This window comes from Drosophila eugracilis, unplaced genomic scaffold (genome assembly GCF_018153835.1).
Source record: "Drosophila eugracilis isolate 14026-0451.02 unplaced genomic scaffold, ASM1815383v1 contig_2088, whole genome shotgun sequence".
Lineage (NCBI taxonomy): Eukaryota > Metazoa > Arthropoda > Insecta > Diptera > Drosophilidae > Drosophila > Drosophila eugracilis.
Window position 1 is genome coordinate 7,342,633 of NW_024572964.1, and position 21,590 is coordinate 7,364,222.

Sequence of the window (21,590 nt, forward strand, 5' to 3'; positions counted from 1 at the left end):
TTTGGCGTTGCCAGACTTCTATCTATGATTCATCAGCTGTCGTCAGTTTTTAGAGAAAAACAAAACGTAGTTGTGTGAAATTAGTGCAAATTTTTGGTGATTATAGTTGGATAAAGCACTCGACATGTCGGTTAATACGGCCCACGCCAACAATGGCGTGCTCATCCATGCGGGAGAGTAGTAAGTAAATACTGATATTTTGACACTAAAATCGGGACAGCAATTTCCGCATTTTTAATAATCATCATAAAATTAAAAATATTATAAAATTATGACGGGGAATTTAAATACGAACTCAACAAGATATAACATTCCATGGTACGATCAACATTAGCTTTGTAATGAGGAAAATACTGATATTTTGAGACACATATCGGGACAGAGCGATTTTCGCATTTTTGGAAAGGGGTAACATCATAAAAATTTACGAAAAATCTGAAAAAATGCACTTTTTGAGTGTGGTACACAGTTCGACGGGGAATTTAAATACGAACTCAACAAGATATAACATTCCATGATACGATCAACATTGGCTTTGTAATGAGGAAAATTCTGATATTTTGAGACACATATCGGGACAGAGCGATTTTCGCATTTTTGGAAAGGGGTAACATCATAAAAATTTACGAAAAATCTGAAAAAATGCACTTTTTGAGTGTGGTACACAGTTCGACGGGGAATTTAAATACGAACTCAACAAGATATAACATTCCATGGTACGATCAACATTAGCTTTGTAATGAGGAAAATACTGATATTTTGAGACACATATCGGGACAGAGCGATTTTCGCATTTTTGGAAAGGGGTAACATCATAAAAATTTACGAAAAATCTGAAAAAATGCACTTTTTGAGTGTGGTACACAGTTCGACGGGGAATTTAAATACGAACTCAACAAGATATAACATTCCATGGTACGATCAACATTGGCTTTGTAATGAGGAAAATACTGATATTTTGAGACACATGTCGGGACAGAGCGATTTTCGCATTTTTGGAAAGGGGTAACATCATAAAAATTTACGAAAAATCTGAAAAAATGCACTTTTTAAGTGTGGTACACAGTTCGACGGGGAATTTAAATACGAACTCAACAAGATATAACATTCCATGGTACGATCAACATTGGCTTTGTAATGAGGAAAATACTGATATTTTGAGACACATGTCGGGACAGAGCGATTTTCGCATTTTTGGAAAGGGGTAACATCATAAAAATTTACGAAAAATCTGAAAAAATGCACTTTTTGAGTGTGGTACACAGTTCGACGGGGAATTTAAATACGAACTCAACAAGATATAACATTCCATGGTACGATCAACATTGGCTTTGTAATGAAGAAAATACTGATATTTTGAGACACATATCGGGACAGAGCGATTTTCGCATTTTTGGAAAGGGGTAACATCATAAAAATTTACGAAAAATCTGAAAAAATGCACTTTTTGAGTGTGGTACACAGTTCGACGGGGAATTTAAATACGAACTCAACAAGATATAACATTCCATGGTACGATCAACATTGGCTTTGTAATGAGGAAAAATACTGATATTTTGAGACACATGTCGGGACAGAGCGATTTTCGCATTTTTGGAAAGGGGTAACATCATAAAAATTTACGAAAAATCTGAAAAAAATGCACTTTTTGAGTGTGGTACACAGTTCGACGGGGAATTTAAATACGAACTCAACAAGATATAACATTCCATGGTACGATCAACATTGGCTTTGTAATGAGGAAAATACTGATATTTTGAGACACATGTCGGGACAGAGCGATTTTCGCATTTTTGGAAAGGGGTAACATCATAAAAATTTACGAAAAATCTGAAAAAATGCACTTTTTGAGTGTGGTACACAGTTCGACGGGGAATTTAAATACGAACTCAACAAGATATAACATTCCATGATACGATCAACATTGGCTTTGTAATGAGGAAAATTCTGATATTTTGAGACACATATCGGGACAGAGCGATTTTCGCATTTTTGGAAAGGGGTAACATCATAAAAATTTACGAAAAATCTGAAAAAAATGCACTTTTTGAGTGTGGTACACAGTTCGACGGGGAATTTAAATACGAACTCAACAAGATATAACATTCCATGGTACGATCAACATTGGCTTTGTAATGAGGAAAATACTGATATTTTGAGACACATATCGGGACAGAGCGATTTTCGCATTTTTGGAAAGGGGTAACATCATAAAAATTTACGAAAAATCTGAAAAAATGCACTTTTTGAGTGTGGTACACAGTTCGACGGGGAATTTAAATACGAACTCAACAAGATATAACATTCCATGGTACGATCAACATTGGCTTTGTAATGAGGAAAATACTGATATTTTGAGACACATATCGGGACAGAGCGATTTTCGCATTTTTGGAAAGGGGTAACATCATAAAAATTTACGAAAAATCTGAAAAAATGCACTTTTTGTGTGTGGTACACAGTTCGACGGGGGAATTTAAATACGAACTCAACAAGATATAACATTCCATGGTACGATCAACATTGGCTTTGTAATGAGGAAAATACTGATATTTTGAGACACATATCGGGACAGAGCGATTTTCGCATTTTTGGAAAGGGGTAACATCATAAAAATTTACGAAAAATCTGAAAAAATGCACTTTTTGTGTGTGGTACACAGTTCGACGGGGAATTTAAATACGAACTCAACAAGATATAACATTCCATGGTACGATCAACATTGGCTTTGTAATGAGGAAAATACTGATATTTTGAGACACATATCGGGACAGAGCGATTTTCGCATTTTTGGAAAGGGGTAACATCATAAAAGTTTACGAAAAATCTGAAAAAATGCACTTTTTGAGTGTGGTACACAGTTCGACGGGGAATTTAAATACGAACTCAACAAGATATAACATTCCATGGTACGATCAACATTGGCTTTGTAATGAGGAAAATACTGATATTTTGAGACACATATCGGGACAGAGCGATTTTCGCATTTTTGGAAAGGGGTAACATCATAAAAATTTACGAAAAATCTGAAAAAATGCACTTTTTGTGTGTGGTACACAGTTCGACGGGGAATTTAAATACGAACTCAACAAGATATAACATTCCATGGTACGATCAACATTGGCTTTGTAATGAGGGAAAATACTGATATTTTGAGACACATGTCGGGACAGAGCGATTTTCGCATTTTTGGAAAGGGGTAACATCATAAAAATTTACGAAAAATCTGAAAAAATGCACTTTTTGAGTGTGGTACACAGTTCGACGGGGAATTTAAATACGAACTCAACAAGATATAACATTCCATGATACGATCAACATTGGCTTTGTAATGAGGAAAATTCTGATATTTTGAGACACATATCGGGACAGAGCGATTTTCGCATTTTTGGAAAGGGGTAACATCATAAAAATTTACGAAAAATCTGAAAAAATGCACTTTTTGAGTGTGGTACACAGTTCGACGGGGAATTTAAATACGAACTCAACAAGATATAACATTCCATGGTACGATCAACATTGGCTTTGTAATGAGGAAAATACTGATATTTTGAGACACATATCGGGACAGAGCGATTTTCGCATTTTTGGAAAGGGGTAACATCATAAAAATTTACGAAAAATCTGAAAAAATGCACTTTTTGAGTGTGGTACACAGTTCGACGGGGAATTTAAATACGAACTCAACAAGATATAACATTCCATGGTACGATCAACATTGGCTTTGTAATGAGGAAAATACTGATATTTTGAGACACATATCGGGACAGAGCGATTTTCGCATTTTTGGAAAGGGGTAACATCATAAAAATTTACGAAAAATCTGAAAAAATGCACTTTTTGAGTGTGGTACACAGTTCGACGGGGAATTTAAATACGAACTCAACAAGATATAACATTCCATGGTACGATCAACATTGGCTTTGTAATGAGGAAAATACTGATATTTTGAGACACATATCGGGACAGAGCGATTTTCGCATTTTTGGAAAGGGGTAACATCATAAAAATTTACGAAAAATCTGAAAAAATGCACTTTTTGTGTGTGGTACACAGTTCGACGGGGAATTTAAATACGAACTCAACAAGATATAACATTCCATGATACGATCATCTTTGGCTTTGTAATGAGGAAAATACTGATATTTTGAGACACATATCGGGACAGAGCGATTTTCGCATTTTTGGAAAGGGGTAACATCATAAAAATTTACGAAAAATCTGAAAAAATGCACTTTTTGAGTGTGGTACACAGTTCGACGGGGAATTTAAATACGAACTCAACAAGATATAACATTCCATGGTACGATCAACATTGGCTTTGTAATGAGGAAAATACTGATATTTTGAGACACATATCGGGACAGAGCGATTTTCGCATTTTTGGAAAGGGGTAACATCATAAAAATTTACGAAAAATCTGAAAAAATGCACTTTTTGAGTGTGGTACACAGTTCGACGGGGAATTTAAATACGAACTCAACAAGATATAACATTCCATGGTACGATCAACATTGGCTTTGTAATGAGGAAAATACTGATATTTTGAGACACATGTCGGGACAGAGCGATTTTCGCATTTTTGGAAAGGGGTAACATCATAAAAATTTACGAAAAATCTGAAAAAATGCACTTTTGAGTGTGGTACACAGTTCGACGGGGAATTTAAATACGAACTCAACAAGATATAACATTCCATGATACGATCAACATTGGCTTTGTAATGAGGAAAATTCTGATATTTTGAGACACATATCGGGACAGAGCGATTTTCGCATTTTTGGAAAGGGGTAACATCATAAAAATTTACGAAAAATCTGAAAAAATGCACTTTTTGAGTGTGGTACACAGTTCGACGGGGAATTTAAATACGAACTCAACAAGATATAACATTCCATGGTACGATCAACATTGGCTTTGTAATGAGGAAAATACTGATATTTTGAGACACATATCGGGACAGAGCGATTTTCGCATTTTTGGAAAGGGGGTAACATCATAAAAATTTACGAAAAATCTGAAAAAATGCACTTTTTGAGTGTGGTACACAGTTCGACGGGGAATTTAAATACGAACTCAACAAGATATAACATTCCATGGTACGATCAACATTGGCTTTGTAATGAGGAAAATACTGATATTTTGAGACACATATCGGGACAGAGCGATTTTCGCATTTTTGGAAAGGGGTAACATCATAAAAATTTACGAAAAATCTGAAAAAATGCACTTTTTGAGTGTGGTACACAGTTCGACGGGGAATTTAAATACGAACTCAACAAGATATAACATTCCATGGTACGATCAACATTGGCTTTGTAATGAGGAAAATACTGATATTTTGAGACACATATCGGGACAGAGCGATTTTCGCATTTTTGGAAAGGGGTAACATCATAAAAATTTACGAAAAATCTGAAAAAATGCACTTTTTGTGTGTGGTACACAGTTCGACGGGGAATTTAAATACGAACTCAACAAGATATAACATTCCATGGTACGATCAACATTGGCTTTGTAATGAGGAAAATACTGATATTTTGAGACACATATCGGGACAGAGCGATTTTCGCATTTTTGGAAAGGGGTAACATCATAAAAGTTTACGAAAAATCTGAAAAAATGCACTTTTTGAGTGTGGTACACAGTTCGACGGGGAATTTAAATACGAACTCAACAAGATATAACATTCCATGGTACGATCAACATTGGCTTTGTAATGAGGAAAATACTGATATTTTGAGACACATATCGGGACAGAGCGATTTTCGCATTTTTGGAAAGGGGTAACATCATAAAAATTTACGAAAAATCTGAAAAAATGCACTTTTTGTGTGTGGTACACAGTTCGACGGGGGAATTTAAATACGAACTCAACAAGATATAACATTCCATGATACGATCATCTTTGGCTTTGTAATGAGGAAAATACTGATATTTTGAGACACATATCGGGACAGAGCGATTTTCGCATTTTTGGAAAGGGGTAACATCATAAAAGTTTACGAAAAATCTGAAAAAATGCACTTTTTGAGTGTGGTACACAGTTCGACGGGGAATTTAAATACGAACTCAACAAGATATAACATTCCATGGTACGATCAACATTGGCTTTGTAATGAGGAAAATACTGATATTTTGAGACACATATCGGGACAGAGCGATTTTCGCATTTTTGGAAAGGGGTAACATCATAAAAGTTTACGAAAAATCTGAAAAAATGCACTTTTTGAGTGTGGTACACAGTTCGACGGGGAATTTAAATACGAACTCAACAAGATATAACATTCCATGGTACGATCAACATTGGCTTTGTAATGAGGAAAATACTGATATTTTGAGACACATATCGGGACAGAGCGATTTTCGCATTTTTGGAAAGGGGTAACATCATAAAAATTTACGAAAAATCTGAAAAAATGCACTTTTTGTGTGTGGTACACAGTTCGACGGGGAATTTAAATACGAACTCAACAAGATATAACATTCCATGATACGATCATCTTTGGCTTTGTAATGAGGAAAATACTGATATTTTGAGACACATATCGGGACAGAGCGATTTTCGCATTTTTGGAAAGGGGTAACATCATAAAAGTTTACGAAAAATCTGAAAAAATGCACTTTTTGAGTGTGGTACACAGTTCGACGGGGAATTTAAATACGAACTCAACAAGATATAACATTCCATGGTACGATCAACATTGGCTTTGTAATGAGGAAAATACTGATATTTTGAGACACATGTCGGGACAGAGCGATTTTCGCATTTTTGGAAAGGGGTAACATCATAAAAATTTACGAAAAATCTGAAAAAATGCACTTTTTGAGTGTGGTACACAGTTCGACGGGGAATTTAAATACGAACTCAACAAGATATAACATTCCATGATACGATCAACATTGGCTTTGTAATGAGGAAAATTCTGATATTTTGAGACACATATCGGGACAGAGCGATTTTCGCATTTTTGGAAAGGGGTAACATCATAAAAATTTACGAAAAATCTGAAAAAATGCACTTTTGAGTGTGGTACACAGTTCGACGGGGAATTTAAATACGAACTCAACAAGATATAACATTCCATGGTACGATCAACATTGGCTTTGTAATGAGGAAAATACTGATATTTTGAGACACATATCGGGACAGAGCGATTTTCGCATTTTTGGAAAGGGGTAACATCATAAAAATTTACGAAAAATCTGAAAAAATGCACTTTTTGAGTGTGGTACACAGTTCGACGGGGAATTTAAATACGAACTCAACAAGATATAACATTCCATGGTACGATCAACATTGGCTTTGTAATGAGGAAAATACTGATATTTTGAGACACATATCGGGACAGAGCGATTTTCGCATTTTTGGAAAGGGGGTAACATCATAAAAATTTACGAAAAATCTGAAAAAATGCACTTTTTGAGTGTGGTACACAGTTCGACGGGGAATTTAAATACGAACTCAACAAGATATAACATTCCATGGTACGATCAACATTGGCTTTGTAATGAGGAAAATACTGATATTTTGAGACACATATCGGGACAGAGCGATTTTCGCATTTTTGGAAAGGGGTAACATCATAAAAATTTACGAAAAATCTGAAAAAATGCACTTTTTGTGTGTGGTACACAGTTCGACGGGGAATTTAAATACGAACTCAACAAGATATAACATTCCATGATACGATCATCTTTGGCTTTGTAATGAGGAAAATACTGATATTTTGAGACACATATCGGGACAGAGCGATTTTCGCATTTTTGGAAAGGGGTAACATCATAAAAATTTACGAAAAATCTGAAAAAATGCACTTTTTGAGTGTGGTACACAGTTCGACGGGGAATTTAAATACGAACTCAACAAGATATAACATTCCATGGTACGATCAACATTGGCTTTGTAATGAGGAAAATACTGATATTTTGAGACACATATCGGGACAGAGCGATTTTCGCATTTTTGGAAAGGGGTAACATCATAAAAATTTACGAAAAATCTGAAAAAATGCACTTTTTGAGTGTGGTACACAGTTCGACGGGGAATTTAAATACGAACTCAACAAGATATAACATTCCATGGTACGATCAACATTGGCTTTGTAATGAGGAAAATACTGATATTTTGAGACACATGTCGGGACAGAGCGATTTTCGCATTTTTGGAAAGGGGTAACATCATAAAAATTTACGAAAAATCTGAAAAAATGCACTTTTGAGTGTGGTACACAGTTCGACGGGGAATTTAAATACGAACTCAACAAGATATAACATTCCATGATACGATCAACATTGGCTTTGTAATGAGGAAAATTCTGATATTTTGAGACACATATCGGGACAGAGCGATTTTCGCATTTTTGGAAAGGGGTAACATCATAAAAATTTACGAAAAATCTGAAAAAATGCACTTTTTGAGTGTGGTACACAGTTCGACGGGGAATTTAAATACGAACTCAACAAGATATAACATTCCATGGTACGATCAACATTGGCTTTGTAATGAGGAAAATACTGATATTTTGAGACACATATCGGGACAGAGCGATTTTCGCATTTTTGGAAAGGGGTAACATCATAAAAATTTACGAAAAATCTGAAAAAATGCACTTTTTGAGTGTGGTACACAGTTCGACGGGGAATTTAAATACGAACTCAACAAGATATAACATTCCATGGTACGATCAACATTGGCTTTGTAATGAGGAAAATACTGATATTTTGAGACACATATCGGGACAGAGCGATTTTCGCATTTTTGGAAAGGGGTAACATCATAAAAATTTACGAAAAATCTGAAAAAATGCACTTTTTGAGTGTGGTACACAGTTCGACGGGGAATTTAAATACGAACTCAACAAGATATAACATTCCATGGTACGATCAACATTGGCTTTGTAATGAGGAAAATACTGATATTTTGAGACACATATCGGGACAGAGCGATTTTCGCATTTTTGGAAAGGGGTAACATCATAAAAATTTACGAAAAATCTGAAAAAATGCACTTTTTGTGTGTGGTACACAGTTCGACGGGGAATTTAAATACGAACTCAACAAGATATAACATTCCATGGTACGATCAACATTGGCTTTGTAATGAGGAAAATACTGATATTTTGAGACACATATCGGGACAGAGCGATTTTCGCATTTTTGGAAAGGGGTAACATCATAAAAGTTTACGAAAAATCTGAAAAAATGCACTTTTTGAGTGTGGTACACAGTTCGACGGGGAATTTAAATACGAACTCAACAAGATATAACATTCCATGGTACGATCAACATTGGCTTTGTAATGAGGAAAATACTGATATTTTGAGACACATATCGGGACAGAGCGATTTTCGCATTTTTGGAAAGGGGTAACATCATAAAAAATTTACGAAAAATCTGAAAAAATGCACTTTTTGTGTGTGGTACACAGTTCGACGGGGGAATTTAAATACGAACTCAACAAGATATAACATTCCATGATACGATCATCTTTGGCTTTGTAATGAGGAAAATACTGATATTTTGAGACACATATCGGGACAGAGCGATTTTCGCATTTTTGGAAAGGGGTAACATCATAAAAGTTTACGAAAAATCTGAAAAAATGCACTTTTTGAGTGTGGTACACAGTTCGACGGGGAATTTAAATACGAACTCAACAAGATATAACATTCCATGGTACGATCAACATTGGCTTTGTAATGAGGAAAATACTGATATTTTGAGACACATGTCGGGACAGAGCGATTTTCGCATTTTTGGAAAGGGGTAACATCATAAAAATTTACGAAAAATCTGAAAAAATGCACTTTTTGAGTGTGGTACACAGTTCGACGGGGAATTTAAATACGAACTCAACAAGATATAACATTCCATGATACGATCAACATTGGCTTTGTAATGAGGAAAATTCTGATATTTTGAGACACATATCGGGACAGAGCGATTTTCGCATTTTTGGAAAGGGGTAACATCATAAAAATTTACGAAAAATCTGAAAAAATGCACTTTTGAGTGTGGTACACAGTTCGACGGGGAATTTAAATACGAACTCAACAAGATATAACATTCCATGGTACGATCAACATTGGCTTTGTAATGAGGAAAATACTGATATTTTGAGACACATATCGGGACAGAGCGATTTTCGCATTTTTGGAAAGGGGTAACATCATAAAAATTTACGAAAAATCTGAAAAAATGCACTTTTGAGTGTGGTACACAGTTCGACGGGGAATTTAAATACGAACTCAACAAGATATAACATTCCATGGTACGATCAACATTGGCTTTGTAATGAGGAAAATACTGATATTTTGAGACACATATCGGGACAGAGCGATTTTCGCATTTTTGGAAAGGGTAACATCATAAAAATTTACGAAAAATCTGAAAAAATGCACTTTTTGAGTGTGGTACACAGTTCGACGGGGAATTTAAATACGAACTCAACAAGATATAACATTCCATGGTACGATCAACATTGGCTTTGTAATGAGGAAAATACTGATATTTTGAGACACATATCGGGACAGAGCGATTTTCGCATTTTTGGAAAGGGGTAACATCATAAAAATTTACGAAAAATCTGAAAAAATGCACTTTTTGTGTGTGGTACACAGTTCGACGGGGAATTTAAATACGAACTCAACAAGATATAACATTCCATGGTACGATCAACATTGGCTTTGTAATGAGGAAAATACTGATATTTTGAGACACATATCGGGACAGAGCGATTTTCGCATTTTTGGAAAGGGGTAACATCATAAAAGTTTACGAAAAATCTGAAAAAATGCACTTTTTGAGTGTGGTACACAGTTCGACGGGGAATTTAAATACGAACTCAACAAGATATAACATTCCATGGTACGATCAACATTGGCTTTGTAATGAGGAAAATACTGATATTTTGAGACACATATCGGGACAGAGCGATTTTCGCATTTTTGGAAAGGGGTAACATCATAAAAATTTACGAAAAATCTGAAAAAATGCACTTTTTGTGTGTGGTACACAGTTCGACGGGGAATTTAAATACGAACTCAACAAGATATAACATTCCATGATACGATCATCTTTGGCTTTGTAATGAGGAAAATACTGATATTTTGAGACACATATCGGGACAGAGCGATTTTCGCATTTTTGGAAAGGGGTAACATCATAAAAGTTTACGAAAAATCTGAAAAAATGCACTTTTTGAGTGTGGTACACAGTTCGACGGGGAATTTAAATACGAACTCAACAAGATATAACATTCCATGGTACGATCAACATTGGCTTTGTAATGAGGAAAATACTGATATTTTGAGACACATATCGGGACAGAGCGATTTTCGCATTTTTGGAAAGGGGTAACATCATAAAAATTTACGAAAAATCTGAAAAAATGCACTTTTTGAGTGTGGTACACAGTTCGACGGGGAATTTAAATACGAACTCAACAAGATATAACATTCCATGGTACGATCAACATTGGCTTTGTAATGAGGAAAATACTGATATTTTGAGACACATATCGGGACAGAGCGATTTTCGCATTTTTGGAAAGGGGTAACATCATAAAAATTTACGAAAAATCTGAAAAAATGCACTTTTTGAGTGTGGTACACAGTTCGACGGGGAATTTAAATACGAACTCAACAAGATATAACATTCCATGGTACGATCAACATTGGCTTTGTAATGAGGAAAATACTGATATTTTGAGACACATATCGGGACAGAGCGATTTTCGCATTTTTGGAAAGGGGTAACATCATAAAAATTTACGAAAAATCTGAAAAAATGCACTTTTTGAGTGTGGTACACAGTTCGACGGGGAATTTAAATACGAACTCAACAAGATATAACATTCCATGGTACGATCAACATTGGCTTTGTAATGAGGAAAATACTGATATTTTGAGACACATGTCGGGACAGAGCGATTTTCGCATTTTTGGAAAGGGGTAACATCATAAAAATTTACGAAAAATCTGAAAAAATGCACTTTTTGAGTGTGGTACACAGTTCGACGGGGAATTTAAATACGAACTCAACAAGATATAACATTCCATGATACGATCAACATTGGCTTTGTAATGAGGAAAATTCTGATATTTTGAGACACATATCGGGACAGAGCGATTTTCGCATTTTTGGAAAGGGGTAACATCATAAAAATTTACGAAAAATCTGAAAAAATGCACTTTTTTGAGTGTGGTACACAGTTCGACGGGGAATTTAAATACGAACTCAACAAGATATAACATTCCATGGTACGATCAACATTGGCTTTGTAATGAGGAAAATACTGATATTTTGAGACACATATCGGGACAGAGCGATTTTCGCATTTTTGGAAAGGGGTAACATCATAAAAGTTTACGAAAAATCTGAAAAAATGCACTTTTTGAGTGTGGTACACAGTTCGACGGGGAATTTAAATACGAACTCAACAAGATATAACATTCCATGGTACGATCAACATTGGCTTTGTAATGAGGAAAATACTGATATTTTGAGACACATATCGGGACAGAGCGATTTTCGCATTTTTGGAAAGGGGTAACATCATAAAAATTTACGAAAAATCTGAAAAAATGCACTTTTTGAGTGTGGTACACAGTTCGACGGGGAATTTAAATACGAACTCAACAAGATATAACATTCCATGGTACGATCAACATTGGCTTTGTAATGAGGAAAATACTGATATTTTGAGACACATATCGGGACAGAGCGATTTTCGCATTTTTGGAAAGGGGTAACATCATAAAAATTTACGAAAAATCTGAAAAAATGCACTTTTTGAGTGTGGTACACAGTTCGACGGGGAATTTAAATACGAACTCAACAAGATATAACATTCCATGGTACGATCAACATTGGCTTTGTAATGAGGAAAATACTGATATTTTGAGACACATATCGGGACAGAGCGATTTTCGCATTTTTGGAAAGGGGTAACATCATAAAAATTTACGAAAAATCTGAAAAAATGCACTTTTTGAGTGTGGTACACAGTTCGACGGGGAATTTAAATACGAACTCAACAAGATATAACATTCCATGGTACGATCAACATTGGCTTTGTAATGAGGAAAATACTGATATTTTGAGACACATATCGGGACAGAGCGATTTTCGCATTTTTGGAAAGGGGTAACATCATAAAAATTTACGAAAAATCTGAAAAAATGCACTTTTGAGTGTGGTACACAGTTCGACGGGGAATTTAAATACGAACTCAACAAGATATAACATTCCATGGTACGATCAACATTGGCTTTGTAATGAGGAAAATACTGATATTTTGAGACACATATCGGGACAGAGCGATTTTCGCATCATAAAATTTTACGAAAAATCTGAAAAAATGCACAAAAAAAACTCCTTGAATTACCAATGAAAATTCTAGACATCCTGACGTCATAAATGTAAACACTGGCGTGTGTCTGGTGATTTATTGGGAATATGTATAGCCCATTGACCAGCGATTCCTCTTTCCTTCTAGCATACTGCTCCACAGCGACAGCGTTTCGATGGAGTTTTCTGGTCAAGATAATCCCATTTTCAAGGGCTCGAAAGGGGGCAGGATTTATCTCACCTCCCATCGGATGATCTTCAACAGCAAGAAGTCCTCGGATGCGATGCAGTCCTTCAGTGCTCCATTTGTTGCCCTCTCAGATGTGGAGATTGAACAGCCGGTGTTTGGGGCTAACTACATCAAGGGAAAGGTCCGCGCTCAGCCAAATGGGAACTACGTCGGCGAAGTCAAGTTCAAGCTTCATTTCAAGGCCGGTGGTGCCATCGAGTAAGCTTATTTTGGGTTCATTTTCAATATAAATTGATTCTACTATATCTATTTTTTTTAGATATGGCCAGGCCCTATTGCGCTCCGCCAAGACGGCAATGAACAACTATCATCGCGGAGGACTGGTCGGTGATGATCCTCCACCATACCAGCCGGCTGGCGCTTGGAACGAGGCTCCACCACCAGCCTATCAGCCGCCACCTGGTTACTACGGCTGGTTGCCGCAGCACGATGCCTTCAGTGGCCCTGCACCGAATACGGTGTTTATGAGCGACAATCCGCCGCCATATCCCGGGATCGGTAAGTTAATCTGGCTGGCATTCTGCCCAACCAACACTCGGCTTTTGTTCTGGCACTGCAACGCGAATTGGCAATATATGGCTTTATCACGAAATTCACGCTCGGCACTCGCTTCGTTTAACCCACTGGGGCACTCCTTTCTCTTTATCATCTTAGCACCACCGGCACAACAGCCACCAGCACCACAACAGCCGCAGGGACCGTCATCGAATGAACCCAATTGGTACGGTTTTTCAGCACCTCCACCGCAGCAGCAACAACAGCAGCCAGGTTATGGGCCCCAAGGATGGGCTGGTGGCTATGTTCAGCCCCCGCCGTACGCATCCTGTGCTCCTAACTGTCCACCTGGACCGCCTTACGCCGCCCCGGCTCAAACGTACACTGGACCACAGCCTTATGGAGGTTACGGAAATGTTCCCGGTGGATTTAACACTCCGGGACTTCAACAGCCAGCTGGGTATCCTAATGGCTATCCAGGTGGACCACCGCCTCCGGCTCAACAAGCAGCAGGAGCAGCCGGAGGAGCTGCTGCATCTGGAGCTAACTTTATGGGTTTCAGCTTGCCACCAGGAAGTGAGTAGAACTCATCCTTAAACTAATTATATTTCCCATCATTTACTTAACATTCCCCTCCTATTATGCACATTATTAAATTGGTTTTATTATTGCAGAAGAAAAAACAGAATCATAAAGTAAATTGAAGAACTAATTCAAGAACTATTTGAAATATATTTAAGGAAGATTTAAAATGGAAGCTTTATATTTTATTTGGCATTAAGATGCAATATATAATCAAGAAGCATTAAGAAGTTTCAAGCATGATTATAGATCAAAGAAGATTCAAGACTAACATAATCAAGGCATCTCTAGTTTTTTCTTTGTATATTTCCCTAGCTTATAAAATTGTTCAGTTGTTAATAGTGTGTATAAAAAAGTTAAAATAATAAGTTTGTGGGTTTAACCTGTAAAAATCTTTTCTTTTAAATAACAAATTTTAATTTCAGTACTTTAGTTTTCACACCTAATATCCAAAACTCAATTTAACCAACTACTAAACCGAACAAAATCATTTTCCAATCCTAAAAGAAAACAATTTTTCTTTTGACCTATTTTACAGTGTAATAAAAAGCAAACTACTGTACCTCAAATAGCCATCCCGACAAGTAAGATTTTTGGTTTCGATGTTATTGTTATTTATGCCCAAAGCAATTACTAACAAAAGCCGAGTCTTTAAGTAGCTTAGTATAACCCCGTTTGGTTTAGTGACTTGTTTAATGGTTTCTTCTTCAACTTTTTCTTTACCACCCACAAAATGCGAACCTTTAGTAGCAAGATTTGGCAGCACTCATCATTATTTCTATCCAATCCAAAGACCCATGTGTGTTGTGCTGCTCCCAGCTCTGATACCATAAACACAAATTGTAAGAGTTATTAAGAGTAAAGGTGTCTACTTAAAGTTTATGATAATTATTACTAAATAGATTATATTCCTTAGGACTTAAAAATTCTTATATTTTGAACAGATTCCAAAGAGGCAGAGGCTGCAGCAAGTGCTTATAACACACCCTATAACCAAGGAGGACCCAGTGGATCAGGAAACAGTGATTTACCGCCTTCATATATGGTAAGTTTAATACAAATTCCTTCTTAACAATGTTTTATTCTGATTTATTGATCTAACCTGTAGAACTTGCCACCCAGCTACGATGATGCATCGAAAAAGAATCACTGATAACGCCTACATACTATATTTCTTTATAAAAGCTCATTCCGTTGAGGTTATTCAAACATAAAGTATTCTATATACAAAATTAATATTGTTGTTTTCGAGCATCCTGAAAATGTTTGATATTGGTAAATGTTGTTTATTGAATTTCTTGTTAAATGCTTTAATTTTCCTTAAATGCTTTAATTTTTGGTCACAAAATTAATATAAGCTTTTTTAGCTCGATAAATTCTGTTAATTTAATACTGAATATTATATTAATCAAATGATTGTTATATGAAAACTATTTTAACCAATATTAAATATATGTCAATTTATTATAAAAACTTTTTTGGAATATTTCACTGCTTAAATAATAGATGGGAGAAGGGTTTTCGATATCAATGATTACTTTTAATTCATTAACGGTGTATTGCTGAAAACTATATCATCTATTGGTAATCACCTGTTTCAAACTAATCCTCCCTTATATATACTGTAGCTTCTTGGCAACTTTTGTCCTGGCTATATATTCTGCTAGAGATTATATGCAAAGAATATTTCGACTATGATCTAGACCCTTTTAAAAATCAAGATCGAATCGGATGACCAGTAGGTAGGAAAAGATGCAACGAGAAAAAGTAGAAGGTGTTCATTCAAAGCTAAGTTTATCATTCTATGGTAGCCGACCAAACAACAACAGGCTGATTTGGTCAGTTATGTAAAATCAATCATACGCCACATGCGCAGTGGCGGGCGTGGTGAGAAAAGTGCCAGGACTTTGACAAGCGAAAGCTGGCAAGCAGATGTCTCCCGAAAAGCGGTTAAAATAAATCCAGTAAATAAGTGTTTCCCCTAGGGATTAATTTAATTTAAAAACATAATCAAAGCAGCTTAGTATTGGTGGAATAAAAATGCGTAGTGGCTAATTGCGAGGGCAGCCACTTGTGTGTCTGTTTCCTTTCTTTTTGTATCGATTTGTGTATAACTCTTGCCGTGAAATCCGCACCCTGTATGTGAATACCGCAGGCAAAACAACAGAGCCATCACGCCCACTAAGTGGCCAATCTGGAAAATAATGCCAAGGTCCAACGTACATTGGGTCATCTAAGAGCAGGCAACAATTAAAAAGGGATTTGCCACCGAAAATAGTTACGAAAACTAAGAAGGTACAAGAGCATGGATGTGGGTGGGCAGGAAACCACTTACGAACCGCTGGATGGACGGGGCTCTGGGCGTTCGAGGAGCAGTCATTCCACAACTGGTTCGGGACTGAGGCATCCTGGCAGTATGGACAGTCCCGAGTTTGATACTCGTGCCCCCAAGGATCAGAGGCACTCCGTCTATCTGGCTCTCCTGGCAGCGGGCATTGGATTTGTTTTACCCTACAATAGGTAAGCAGTATGTGGATGATAAGTCCTTCAATTGTGGTAACTCTTTGCTATTTTTGTATTTTAAAAAATGTAAAACAGACATGAAGATTTCTCGACTTTTTCTTAAAGGGGAAACCATTTTAAATCGTATTATTAAAATATTAAAAGCAAATCGATTTTTAAATAAAAACTTACAAATACTTAAACTTAACTATAAAAATAAATACTTTTTACTAATTACAACATTTTATTCCTTTGCAGTTTTATCATTGCCGCGGACTACTGGCAGGCGCGATTTCCGGGTCGTCCGGTGGCGTTAGACATGTCGATGACGTATATCTTCGTGGCCTTCGCCACTGTGCTGATGAACAACATAGTGTTATCGGTGGCTCCGTTCCAGTCTCGTGTGCTCTTTGGCTACATGATATCCTTTACCACACTGATCTTTGTGGCCGTTTGTGAGGTGGCTTGGCACATGTTTGCCACGAATACCGCGTATCTAGTTAATATGTCAGCGGTAGCTTTGACCGCCATCGGATGCACTGTGCAGCAGTCGAGCTTTTATGGATTTGCCTCGATGCTGCCCAAACAATATACCCAGGCGGTGATGGCTGGTGAAAGTATTGCAGGATTCTTGGTGTCTTCCAATCGTGTCGTTACCAAACTATTGATCAACAACGATCGCGTGTCCACGGTCATCTTCTTTCTGACCTCGACGCTTTACATACTCTTCAGCTACCTGTTGCATGTGGCAACCATCAATTCGCCTTTTGTGCGGTTCCATGTGGAGGCCTGCTCGAAAATCGTCTTGCGGCCAGATGAGGTGAGTCTTTAGCAATATATGATTTTGACAAAGGTGTTGTCGCGGCAAGGATTTTCAAATTGTTCCCTCTTCGAAAAATGTCTTCAGGGGGCTGCTCAATTTTAGTTTTGAGTAAATCAAGAAGTCTTCCCAAAGGGAATCCCTATGGATTTTCTATATGTAATTCAGTTAGTCTTTCGAGTAAAGAAATATTTTCAATTCCCTCCATAAATTGATCAAACTCTATGACTTTAATTGGGTTTAATGTTTAGGATAATTTAATCAATTTTTTATGATTTGGCATAGCGTAAGCTTCTATAAGCTTCACAAGGCAATGTTCATAACACACAACATGGATAGACAGTTGCTTTAGGTGTGGCAGTTGGGCCAAGAGTTCCAAGTTGTCCGGAGTAATTGATAGATCACCAGTAAAATATTCTACAGAAACCATATCAGCCTCATCCAGGGTCCTGCGTGTTGCTTTAACTTTCATATCATGTTCCATGACCTTTGGTTTCTTGCCAAATGATCTATTCGATTTGTTTTAATCCAATCAAATATCTCAAATAAACAAAAAGTGTTTAGATCAAAGATTGTTCGCGTTGCATTCATGTTTTTACTTTATTAGACATATGGAAAGATCTTCTTCCTCTTTCCACCATATAGATTCTTTGTTTGGCTCTGTTAACTTATCTTCTTATTATCGTCACAGTCCGTTGGAGTACTCATCTGCCAAAGCGATTCGAACAAACTGGGTTTGCATCTAGCGAATTTTAAGCTTTCTTATTTTGCGCTTTTTATCTGGAGGTGCACTATGGTTGAATGTCCCGACTAACAGACACCCTTTTTTCTACTTACCAATTGCCAAGTCAAGAGACATTGCTAGACTAATATTCTCTAATACAGCAGGATATTGACGGTGTACCAAGTAGTACTCGATATGGAGTACTCTCGATGGATGGGACCCATACTACGACCACATCGGTGGGACCTCCAGGCACTGGGAATACGCTCAGTTTCAGCAATCCCGTCTATGAGCTATCCAATCCGACAGCCGGCGAAAGTAGCATCGAAGCATTGGGACAACTACCTGAGCTACCGGCCACGCCTCCCGCCCAGGAGCCCACAACGCCCACAACGGTGGCTTTCAAGGTATATTATATATATATTATTATTAACATTTTTAAACATAAACAAATCTTTTTCCAAGGTGGAGCACGTGATCACCCCACGCCGTTGCCGGCCAAGCAAGCTGGGAGACATCCGCGAGGGATTTGCGGCACGATGGCGCGTGGCCCAGGTGATCTATCCGCACATGGTCTGCATCGCTCTGGCTTACTGCGTGACTCTATCCTTGTATCCGGGAATCGAGGTGGAAGTGCAATCCTGCGCCCTTCGATCTTGGATGCCCGTGCTGTTGATGTTTTGCTTTAACACGTCGGACGTCGTGGGCAAGATCTTGGCCGCTAGCCCATATCCTTGGTCGCGGCGACAGCTGATCCTGCTGTCCGGGTTACGGATTGTACTAGTGCCGCTCCTGCTCCTTTGCTGTGCACCACGACAGCGTCCCGTGATCTCCGGCGAAACAGCGCCATTTGTCTTCACCATAGCTTTGGGTATTACCAATGGATTGGCTGGAAGTCTGCCCATGATGTTGGCCCCGGCAAAGGTACCGGGAACTCTGAAGGAGGTCACTGGCAATATAATGACCCTATCGTATAATGTGGGTCTGACGGTGGGCTCTCTGATTGGATACGTTTTCGAGAGCATGCTGGGTCCACAGCTGGTGAATCCATGTCCCTCATATCCCTATGTGCCCGCCTCGATGCTGGAGCAGTTCCATGGCCACGGACACGGACATGGCCATCTACCACATCCATTACCGCTGACTAGTACCAGTACGATGAGTCCACCAACCACTGGGGCCACCACGCTGGCACCACTCCTGCTCAACACCACGCTGGCTACGCTTGGTAGTTCCAGTTCCACCACCAGCACCGCCAGTCCGGCACTGGCCACCGTGATAACCACTACGGCTTTGGCGCTCTATAGCACGGTGGCTAGTGGTAGTGCCGAGATTATCAACGCCACCATATCCTCGATCCTGTCCACAGTCACCAGTTCAGTGGGCGATATCAGCGACGAGATGACCACAGATCCTCAGACGCCAGATGCACTGCTCGAAAATATCTAAGGGGAATGTACTTTTATAAGGATTTGGAACTCTACATTCTACACAGCCATATCTAATATTTATTTATTCATTAATTGGAAAAATATTTATATTTAAAGATCTTAGGATTCCAGTTCTGATGAGGAAATTGTGAAAAAGTTGCCAGAATTTCAAAGGTTTTACAAAGTTGAAAGTAAAAAACATTTGTCGAAGAAAAGAGTATAAAATGACCGATTAACTTGAATATATTCCGATTAAATAGGGCAATTTTGACCTTTAAAAAATAGCAATGGAAGAGCAAACAACTTGTATCATTCTATAAATTGTTTTCAAACATTTTTAGAGCTTCGATATGGCTAGTAAGATAGGTGAATTGTGAACTTTTCCGATTATATATTCAAAGCTCAAGATATAAAAAATGTAAACAAAGATTCCAATTAATAGCAAGCGTAAACTTCGAACTATAGGCAATACTACTCCTGATGTACTTAATACTATACATATATCTATAACTATAAAGTGTCTAGGGTATTAATGCTTTCGGTTTGATTCTCAGCTGTCCTAAATAGTCTGAAGACCCAAATATTAATCTCCGAGAATATACTCAAGCTAAGGATTTCAAAATGCAAAGATGTTGACTTAGATTATAAAAGCTTAAGTGTGAATGATTGTGCAAGCCAAGTGATTGCCTGTTTATTTTTGTAAAAGTGGGAAATGTCTATTGAAGATGCAGTTTATACTCCCAAAAATGAGAAAAACTATCAATAAGAAAGGTAATAATTAATATTATATCATATTTTTCTTTAAGTTGTTTGTTGTCTAAACTAGAAGAGTGTGCGTTAACCGAATGGTGGGTAACATAAGTGTTGTAAGCATTATAAGCCATCAAGTGCAAAAGCTGGTCTTAATCTTATTCGTTGCTTTTATATATTTATTTTTTGGATAACTTTGTAAGCAGAAGTGTAATGTAAAATCTATCTGAAAAATCTGATAGGCAAGAAATTATGACAACTGAACCTGGAAAACATTAAATAAATGTTAACATAGAAATATTTAAATACGTAACCTTTAAGAGTTTTTGATTTAAGCTAAATGTGCAGTCATAAATATATTTTATGTGGGAAATTTTAGTAGAAACTTTAGCAAAAATATATTTTTGGCGCCCTTCTGCGAGATTTTTAAAGCCTACGGCACTGCCAACTCATTTTAATGAATGCCGTTTTTATGGCTCCATCCTTGCGGAATTCTGTAAGGCCTTTGGACTGCCAACTCATTGAAAATGGATCCTTTTTATCGTAGGTTAGTGGCGCCATCCTGAGAATTTGAATTTTCTACGCATTTACGATAAAGAATTAACCTTAATTAAAAACTCCGGTAGAGTTTTTTATAATATTACTTTTTCTTTACAAGATTCTGGTAATTTTACAGGAGACAAA

General features: G+C 37.3%; 2 protein-coding genes across 8 annotated transcripts; both read left to right on the top strand.

Annotated features, from left to right (window-relative positions):
• Nucleotides 1-17: 17 nt before the first annotated feature.
• On the top strand, nucleotides 18-15,916 carry LOC108108027 (WW domain-binding protein 2). 7 transcript variants are annotated; one of them, XR_001772456.1, is made up of 8 exons: nucleotides 18-180; nucleotides 13,502-13,801; nucleotides 13,863-14,101; nucleotides 14,258-14,674; nucleotides 15,219-15,264; nucleotides 15,428-15,522; nucleotides 15,625-15,725; nucleotides 15,789-15,804. XR_001772456.1 is itself a non-coding variant. In XM_017215892.1 (6 exons), exons 1-6 carry the CDS (start codon nucleotides 125-127, stop codon nucleotides 15,831-15,833), a joined length of 1,158 nt encoding a protein of 385 aa, XP_017071381.1. In that variant the 5' UTR covers nucleotides 18-124; the 3' UTR covers nucleotides 15,834-15,916. The 7 variants fall into 7 exon arrangements, 5 of the variants coding, with proteins under 5 accessions (XP_017071381.1, XP_017071382.1, XP_017071384.1 ...); XR_001772457.1 differs by lacking the exons at nucleotides 14,258-14,674; nucleotides 15,219-15,264; XM_017215892.1 differs by lacking the exons at nucleotides 15,219-15,264; nucleotides 15,428-15,522 and having other exon boundaries at nucleotides 15,789-15,916.
• A 684-nt stretch (nucleotides 15,917-16,600) lies between these two features.
• On the top strand, nucleotides 16,601-21,219 carry LOC108108197 (equilibrative nucleoside transporter 4). The gene is made up of 4 exons (XM_017216149.1): nucleotides 16,601-17,200; nucleotides 17,441-18,002; nucleotides 18,888-19,133; nucleotides 19,192-21,219. The coding sequence occupies exons 1-4, from the start codon at nucleotides 16,986-16,988 to the stop codon at nucleotides 20,173-20,175; spliced, it is 2,007 nt and encodes a 668-aa protein (XP_017071638.1). The 5' UTR covers nucleotides 16,601-16,985; the 3' UTR covers nucleotides 20,176-21,219.
• Nucleotides 21,220-21,590: the final 371 nt, after the last annotated feature.

Excerpts from the sequence above, each read along its gene's own strand:
- LOC108108027 (XM_017215892.1), top strand. The coding sequence starts at position 125 with ATGTCGGTTAATACGGCCCACGCCAACAATGGCGTGCTCATCCATGCG. Across the intron at positions 13,802-13,862 it reads AAGGCCGGTGGTGCCATCGA|ATATGGCCAGGCCCTATTGC; the intron begins GTAAGCTTATTT and ends TATTTTTTTTAG. Across the intron at positions 14,102-14,257 it reads GCCGCCATATCCCGGGATCG|CACCACCGGCACAACAGCCA; the intron begins GTAAGTTAATCT and ends TTATCATCTTAG.
- LOC108108197 (XM_017216149.1), top strand. The coding sequence starts at position 16,986 with ATGGATGTGGGTGGGCAGGAAACCACTTACGAACCGCTGGATGGACGG. Across the intron at positions 17,201-17,440 it reads TTTGTTTTACCCTACAATAG|TTTTATCATTGCCGCGGACT; the intron begins GTAAGCAGTATG and ends ATTCCTTTGCAG. Across the intron at positions 19,134-19,191 it reads CCACAACGGTGGCTTTCAAG|GTGGAGCACGTGATCACCCC; the intron begins GTATATTATATA and ends TCTTTTTCCAAG.